At 48.9% G+C, this 9182-nt stretch overlaps 1 protein-coding gene across 1 annotated transcript; it reads right to left on the bottom strand.

Moving 5' to 3' along the window:
* Positions 1–273: 273 nt before the first annotated feature.
* Positions 274–6873, bottom strand: LOC146272259 (neuron navigator 1-like). The gene is made up of 4 exons (XM_084705323.1): positions 6706–6873; positions 2954–3104; positions 1165–1471; positions 274–281 (listed from the first exon to the last, which is right to left on the bottom strand). Exons 1-4 carry the CDS (start codon positions 6786–6788, stop codon positions 274–276), a joined length of 549 nt encoding a protein of 182 aa, XP_084561449.1. The 5' UTR covers positions 6789–6873.
* Positions 6874–9182: the final 2309 nt, after the last annotated feature.

Raw genomic sequence — 9182 nt, 5'->3', positions numbered from 1 at the left:
TATTACAGACACACAGCGATACTCACCAAGAGAAGCAGACTATTACAGACACACAGCGCTACTCACCAAGAGAAGCAGACTATTACAGACACACAGCGCTACTCACCAAGAGAAGCAGACTTTTACAGACACACAGCACTACTCACCAAGAGAAGCAGACTATTACAGTAAGCTTCGGATTTATGGTAGGTTTGTGTGGAAACAAATTAAGCTAGTGAACTGCCATAGGTATAAAAGCCTAGCTTCTTTGAAGTCCCAAACACAAATCAGGCACTAGCCAGCTAGAACAGCCCGGAGATACATTTTTACCCTTGAAAAACTCTGTGCCAAAATACATCCAATCAAATCCCTTCCTAACCGCCAAAAAAGAAGAAAAATCTGAATAAAATGTGGTTTGAAGTAAATTGCATCTGTCAGGAAATGTAACGTGATTGGCTGTTTCATCCGATTATTCAATCATGATCAGCAGATGGATGATCAGTTGAAAATCAACTCTAAATATGGATATGAGTCACTCCCAGGACACAAAGGACTGTTTATCTACATGTCAATAGGATCATACTGTATAGAAACAGGCTGCTGAGCTGGAAAAGGGTTTATCTTAGATTCAAATACTGTAAGCACAAGCCAAGACAAAAAGCTGCATATACAATAGGATCCTGTGTCCTTTCTGCTGTGAGATGTTTTCTGTGAAACCAATCAACATCTGGCTCAAGCAGACGGGTGCCGCTGCAGATTTCACTTGATATCAGACAGATATCCGCTGTGGCGATGTTCCAAACAGATTTCGTTTGACATTTGGATTCCATTTCCAGAAGGTTGTGGAAGACAAGGATAGCTAGGGAAACAAGTTAACAATCATGTCCATCCCCCCAAACTCCCCGCAGCTCACCATAACTCATTGGCTTCCAAAATTACACCAACCTCAAGAGTTCCTTTCCAAAAGCACTTTCTATGGAATGTTTATGTTGCTGTGGGTGTGTGTGATAGAATACATTATATTTATAGAGAAAGATAAAGAGGAAGTTCACACAGAACACAGCAGAAAGACGGATAAAGACAGAATAAAATTACAAACAGAGAGAGTTAAAGAGAGATACAGAGAGAGATACAGACACACAATGAGAGAGAGAGCTAGGTACACAGATGTATTTAAAGTCTCACCTGCGACTTTCAGCACACTCTGAGATGTGTGAGTGATGGGTGAGGTCACACCCACAGGGAGGTTGCGCGTCTTCTTATAGTGTCCCTGCTGACCCAGACTCTGAGGCTTCTTCAGTTCCCCCCTGCCGCCCGCCTCCTCGCCAGCGCCCTCCTGTGGGCGTACCTTCCTCCAGCGGCTGGGCGGGTCTGTGTTCAGGCTGCCCGTGTCGTAGCTGCTGCCGTCCTGCTTGCGGCCGGCCTTGGCCTCCTCACTGCACCAGGACAGACCACTCTCCACCAGGGAGCGCTTCTCTGCATCCGTACGCAGCTGCACATGGGGAAGGAGGGACAAATGGGGCGAGGGATGCATATTAGGTCAGGTGAGTCAAGTGGCTGAGCGGTTAGGGAGTCAGGCTACTAATCTGAAGGTCACCAGTTCGATTCCTGACTATTGGTGCCCTATGGGACACTTCAGAGGGGGAGGAACATTTTGATTTCATTTCAAAAACTCAAGTGCTAAAAAAAAAGAAAGAAGAAAAACATGTTTTATAACAAGTGCCCAAAACCGACCATGGCAAATCATAAAATATTACCATTAATAATTTGATGTGAGCAGAAGTATTATTCACCGAGATGTTACTGAACAGGTGCTCGAGTGAGCTGAACACACAGCAGAGTGTTGGAGTGGACCATACTGTAACTAATGGCCCATCATGTGGTGTTCTGGAGGAGGTGAGGGAAGACCGGGGCCTGTGGTGACCTGGCATCTCCCCTACTGACAGGATGTGGTGTCACAGATGGCTCTCTCAGGGCTCTAATCCACACACTACCTCCTATTGGGCCCTAAAATAGGCCCAGTTGTCACAGCAACATCCAAAAGTAACCGCCCGCTAACAAGTACGTGAGAAGAAGTGGATCTGTTAACGTAGAGTCGTCTCTAAACGTGGTGAGACCCAGTATGACACCCTTGAGAATGTGTTTTATGTTTATTAGAATGTTTATAACGTTTATGTGTGTGGGGTCAGTTTTCATGTGAAGGACAAGGTCTATAAACTGGATTTGGTTTCAAACTGTCATTTTCAGGGAGCCTGTTCCAGATGTTTCTCAACGTGGCGTCTGGTCTATCCTCAGGCTCACCGTCAGACTAATAATATCAGAACTCTGGGATCTCAACCAACATCGTCCAGTGTTCCAGTGTTTCAGTGTTTCAGTGTTCCAGTGTTCCAGTGTTCCAGTGTTCCAGTGTTTCAGTGTTTCAGTGTTTCAGTGTTTCAGTGTTTCAGTGTTTCAGTGTTTCAGTGTTTCAGTGTTTCAGTGTTCCAGTGTTCCAGTGTTTCAGTGTTTCAGTGTTTCAGTGTTTCAGTGTTCCAGTGTTTCAGTGTTTCAGTGTTTCAGTGTTCCAGTGTCCCAGTGTCCCAGTGTTCCAGTGTTTCAGTGTTTCAGTGTTTCAGTGTTTCAGTGTTTCAGTGTTTCAGTGTTTCAGTGTTCCAGTGTTCCAGTGTTCCAGTGTTTCAGTGTTCCAGTGTTCCAGTGTTTCAGTGTTTCAGTGTTTCAGTGTTTCAGTGTTTCAGTGTTCCAGTGTTTCAGTGTTCCAGTGTTTCAGTGTTTCAGTGTTTCAGTGTTTCCCAATCATTGATGTATTTGTGGCAGCCCGCCTCAATAACAAATGAAGCGTGACAGTGTTGTCTGTGTCACAGTGGGACAGCCAGACCGGGAGACTAGTGACTCAGAGATCTGACACATTACATCACACAAAGCAGAGGTCGAAGTGTGTGTGTGTGTGTGTGTAGTGTGTGTGAGTGTTTCTGACCATGGCGGAGGAGTTGGTCCTGGAGCCCAGGGGCGTGTTGGGGAGCGAGGTCAGGGAGGAGCTGGCGTTGAACTCCTCAGAGCTGAGGTTGTCTGAGCCCTCGCCCTCACCATCACTGAGACCACTGCTGATAGAGCTGCTCTCATCCCAGCTGCACACACACAGACACAGAGAGAGAGACACACACACAGAGACACAGAGAGAGACACACAGACAGGTACACACACACAGACACACAGACACAGACAGGTGCACACACACAGATACACACACACAGACACAGACAGGTACACACACACAGATACACACACACAGACACAGAGAGAGACACACACACAGACACAGACAGGTACACACACACAGACACAGACAGGTACACACACACAGACACAGACAGGTACACACAGACACAGACAGGTACACACACACAGACACAGACAGGTACACACACACACACACACAGACAGGTACACACACACAGACACAGACAGGTACACACACACAGACACAGACAGGTACACACACACACAGACACAGACAGGTACACACACACAGACACAGACAGGTACACACACACAGACACAGACAGGTACACACACACACACACAGACAGGTACACACACACAGACACAGAGAGAGACACACACACAGACACAGAGAGAGACACACACACAGACACAGAGAGAGACACACACAGAGAGAGACACACACAGAGGCAGAGAGTTAAGATCTGAATGATTACAGGAAGGAAATTAGAGTCTTACATTTAACACTATTGATTGGTTGTAAAGAAGACACATTAATAGCTTCCCCTTCATCTCCAGTGAGTGAACCTTGGCGCTGGACTTGCTCAAACTGAACCATCTAAGACCAACAGCTTCTTTGATACAAATAATACAACTGGGTCCTGTTGGGTCCTGTTTCTGTCTGGGTCCTGTTTCTGTCTGGGTCCTGTTTCTGTCTGGGTCCTGTTTCTGTCTGGGTCCTGTTTCTGTCTGGGTCCTGTTTCTGTCCAGTCCGCGTGATCTGGCACATGTGAGGAGGGGGGGAGGGGGGAGGAGGAGGGGGGGAGGGGGGGAGGAGGAGGGGGGGTGGAGGAGGGGTGGAGGAGGGGGGAGGATGGGTGGAGGAGAGCAAGAGGAGGGGTGGAGGAGGGGGGGAGGAGAGCAGGAGGATGGGGGGAGGAGGGGGGAGGAGGGGTGGAGGAGGGGTGGAGGAGGGGTGGAGGAGAGCAAGAGGAGGGGTGGAGGAGGGGTGGAGGAGAGCAAGAGGAGGGGTGGAGGAGGGGGGAGGAGAGCAGGAGGATGGGGGGAGGAGGGGGGGAGGAGGGGTGGAGGAGGGGTGGAGGAGAGCAAGAGGAGGGGTGGAGGAGGGGGGGAGGAGGGGGGGTGGAGGAGGGGTGGAGGAGGGGTGGAGGAGAGCAGGATGATGGGGGGAGGAGGGGGGGAGGAGGGGGGAGGAGGGGGGGAGGAGGGGTGGAGGAGGGGTGGAGGAGAGCAAGAGGAGGGGTGAAGGAGGGGGGGAGGAGGGGGGGAGAAGGGGTGGAGGAGAGCAGGGGGAGGGGTGGAGGAGGGGGGAGAAGGTGAGTGCGCTCCAGACCAGACGTGACTGAATGTGTCAGACTGGTGTGTTACAGGCCAGGCTGAGGATCCAGTGACAGCTGTCTCTGGGACTGGCACTGCCAGGGATGCCCCCCTCCTCCTCCTTCCTCTCTCCTCCCTGTACTCTCCTCCTCCTCCTTCCTCTCTCCTCCCTGTACTCTCCTCCTAGCATTTCTCCTCCTCCTCTCCTAGTCCTGCTCCCTTTTTTAAGTCCTCTCCTCTCTCCTCTCTCCTCTCCTCCTCTCCTCCTCCTTGGTCGTTCTAGGACCGATACTGGATAAAAACTATTGAGATTTTTAGGGGAGCTCTTGAACAGTTTGTGTGTGTGTTTGCGCATGGGTTAGCATAGTTTCAAGAAAACCATCTCCAGTGCTAGGAATGTAAGAAGCTCATGCTAGATTTATGTCATCATTATTGCTTTCCCTCTCATTTGCTTGGCAGAAGTAAGTAGCAATCATCCTTCTGTCCGAAGTGAATTGGACAAGCACACTCTCCCTCCCTCTCTCTCTCTCACACACACACACAAACAGTGGAAAGGTACAGGGAGTAACAGAGCTGAGTCATCTATCTACAGTAGGTTCTGTTCTCCTCAGAGCTGCCGGCTGAGCTAGTTACCCTCGGTGGTCTCACCACTGCAGTCACCACTGAAAACATGACTTCAAACTAAGGATTTTAAGAGGCTCTTAGAGAACTACATTACTCCATCTACCTACCTCTACCCTCCCCTCCAATCCTTACTCTCCACTGAGTCAACACTGTTGAACTTCCCACTGCAGGGTAGTGAGGAGATGTTTGTCTGCAAGGCTGGCCTCACCTAAAGAGGTGCAGTGTGTGTGTGTGTGTGTGTGTGTGTGTGAGTGAGTGGGTGAGACAGAGAGAGCGAGAGACAGAGAGAGAGAGAGAGCGAGAGAGAGCGAGAGAGAGAGAGGGAGACGTAGCGACAGCTTTCCTGCGAGGGCCCCAGAGAGCCAGTAAGGCCAGAGAGATCCAGGCCCCCAGGGTGTCCTGGATGGGGATCCCACCATGTGTCAGAGGGGGAGCTCTCACAGGGCCGCAGAGAGGGAGGACATCAGCTTCATCTATACTCAGACTTCATGCAGGCTGGAAATTAGTCTCTTGTTTTATGTGGCAACATTCCAACCCTCTCTCGCTCTCTCTCTCTCTCAGACTAGTTGATTTGTGCTGTTATTTTTTGAACTTCTGTCACAGAAAACGTTTTGGTTTGAAAGATGGAGGAAGGGGGAGAGGTTGTGAGGAGGAGGTTGAGGAACAATGCAATCCTTTCCTGCCTCCACCCTGCCTCAACCCAAACGGGGACACACTTGTGTGCAACTAAATTACTCTTTAGCTGAGGGATACTCAACACAACGCATGTTTTCACTACAAAAATACACGCTGAAATGGCACACAGGAAACACAAAATGACACCATGCATTGTGGTCTCCACCAGTATGCGTAAAGACACCAGTTCCAAATGAATATCAATGAGTCCATTTGAACAATAGGCTAAACATGACCGGTTAAAAGTCAAGGTCAACATCAATATCAACATATTATACATCTATAGTTCAAAGTGTATCTGTACATATTGTACAGTTTTCCTGTGGGCATTTTGATCGAGTGACATCGGGAGATCCGAAGCGTCAAAAGATGCTAGTCTGGGCACGCCTGCGGCTCGTGGCTCCAGGAATCTTCAATTATCCAGATAACTGCGGTGCCGTTGTCAGGGCTCCGGGGGTAGTAGAGATGGTGTTTTCACCAAGGTTATAACTGTCTGTGGTAAACATGTGTCACCTTCCTGTCTGGAAACACTGCAGCTAAACTCGAGTTACAGTAGACCACTGATATCATCAGTCGCTATTTAATGCAAATGTTATCTTATTCAGTTTAATATAAAGAACCATGGTCAACGTGAATAGGTTGTTGATCATACAAGCCTTCTCTACACTGCATAGTATGCTAAAACAGTTGCCTAATACGCGTAGAGTTGCTACGAATGAACATCTAAAATGTCAAAATGAAAGAATCTGTTAAAATGCAGCAGATTGTAAAGTCCAGTAGGTTTACCCACTTTCAAACGAATTACGTTTGACGAAAATCACGTGCACGAGCTGTCATCTAGAGATTTGACAGATTAACGATAATACCTACCTCGGTGTGAAAAGTAACGTCCTTTTCGCTCCCGGAGTCGACCGGAACGGAGACACTTTTCCGACGAGAACGCGTCCGTTCATATTTGCGCAACTTCAACATCAAAAACGCAAATTGGAATTTAATGCCGAGTCTTTATCCTCAGAGGGAAGTCTTTTCAAACCCGTGTTCTCTGGCAACAAGCCCCGGTTCTCTGGCAGGGTTAGAGAAACGGCGGAAACACCCCTAAAATGTTCAGAACCCCCACACAGCCCTTTATGATGGCAAACAGCTGTTCAACTATTTTGCAAAAACAAGCACATGTAACCTGCATATTGTCATTGGCAAGTCGTTCCGCCACACTTCCATCGGACATTCAGTTGGCTGTATTTATCTTCCATAACATTGAAATAACAGGAATTAAACACCATTAGATTTTACAGCAGCGGTTAAGGCAAATCGCACACGTCACTTTTGAAAAGTACACTTCTGTCCAGGTAGGCTACCTCCACTAACTAACAATCATCATTAGAAAGCGAACCTTAACTTCGACAGCATCGGCAATGCTCACATACATAGCACAATTTGTTCCATGTAGCTGTTATGAGACAGGGTCTGGGAGGGTGTAGATGTGATTCACTGACAAGCAACCAACCAAGTCCTGTATGGAGCCTCGACCAGGACCCCCCACCAGGGGGAAAGACTACTTCAGCAGACTGGAAAGACATATGTGGGAAAACCCTTCTCTCTCCTGCTCTCTCCTCTCCAACCTCCCTGCTCCTCTCTCTCTCTCTCTCTCTCTCTCTCTCTCTCTCTCTCTCTCTCTCTCTCTCTCTCTCTCTCCCCCTCCCTCCCTCCCTCCCTCCCTCCCTCCCTCCCTCCCTCCCTCCCTCCCTCCCTCCCTCCCTCCCTCCCTCCCTCCCTCCCTCCCTCCCTCCCTCCCTCCCTCCCTCCCCCTCTCTCTCTCTCTCTCTCTCTCTCTCTCTCTCTCTCTCTCTCTCTCTCTCTCTCTCTCTCTCTCTCTCTCCTGCTCTCTCCTGCTCTCTCCTCTCCAACCTCCCTGCTCCTCTCTCTCTCTCTCTCTCTCTCACACACACACACACACACTCTCTCTCTGTCACACACATACACTCGCACACAAGCACACACACTCTCTCTCTCACACACACACAACACGTACAAACAGACACACAAACTCAAGATTTTTGATAATTGGTTCAGTCTGAAAATAGGTGACATTCCAAAGACCTTTAAGTAACTCTATATAAGTGTCCCTCATTACTGTGGGGTAGCAACAAGGCTACAATGCCCTCAAGACCGAACCGCCAATAACACAGTCCTCTCCTGCTGTAACCAGCCAGTAACACAGTCCTCTCCTGCTGTAACTAGCCAGTAACACAGTCCTCTTCTGCTGTCACCAACCAGCAACACAGTCCTCTCCTGCTGTAACTAGCCAGTAACACAGTCCTCTCCTGCTGTAACCAGCCAGTAACACAGTCCTCTCCTGCTGTAACCAGCCAGTAACACAGTCCTCTCCTGCTGTAACCAGCCAGTAACACAGTCCTCTCCTGCTGTAACTAGCCCCACAAAGACTAGCACACAGGCTTGTTTTTATCTTAGGGACTCATCCCTACTCCAGACTAAACAACACATCCTGTTATCAGTCAGCTGGCTGGCTGCTGGCTGGCTGGCTGGCTGGCTGGCCGTACAAAGATGTGACTCCACAAACAAATGTTTGCAAGTGACTCTGAAGTGATCGACTGTCGTGATAAGAGCTTGAAAGACTGTTCTGTCTTTCATGTACTTTGTTATCTAGTATCCTTTCAGTTGAATCTGTCAACGGAGACTACTTATCAGCTTTGTATATCCCGTCAGGACCAACAACTTCCACGTATTTAGACTACATCATTGTTTGTAAATCTTCCTATATTCATTCTGGGTTAACTCTGAACATCTGGTGTTAATCTGAAGATAACCACTGCATCTGCTGTGCGTCGTTACAATCAAACAACGTGAGAGGTCTCTTCCTGTCTCAGGAGAAGAGGATGAGGAGCGAGAGGCACGCTCCGTCCTGCTGTTTATCTGGTCTGTCCAGACCGCCGCTAAACAAGAAGCCGTGTGGTCTCTGATTGGTCATTGATGACCACATGGTCTGTGTGTTTGCTGCATCAGCTGGCTCTGTCTGCCAGATGTTTAAATAGACACTTCCTCTCTACTGAGGGTGGGGTATAGTCACCAGCCAGGGAGTTATTCTCTCTTCCCCCCTCAGTGTGTGTGTGTCTGTGGCCTGGGATGGGGGTGGAGGGTGTGTGTGTGTGTGTGTGTGTGGAGGGGTAGGGGGTACAAGCGTGTGGTCCACTACTCCCCTCAGGATCATTCTTAAATATTAATCCAGACGACGTTCACTGTGACGGTGCATTAAAGCAGGGTTGAAATATTGATGAGGCCAGCTGAGATCCTCACTTTGGCCTGTGAGCTCTCTCCCTCTCCCTCTTCCC

The sequence above is a fragment of the Hypomesus nipponensis genome, chromosome 9 (genome assembly GCF_054491055.1).
Source record: "Hypomesus nipponensis isolate SF chromosome 9, ASM5449105v1, whole genome shotgun sequence".
Taxonomy (NCBI): Eukaryota; Metazoa; Chordata; class Actinopteri; order Osmeriformes; family Osmeridae; genus Hypomesus; species Hypomesus nipponensis.
Note: the sequence above shows the minus strand (reverse complement) of the source record. Positions and strands in the feature narration are given on the sequence as shown.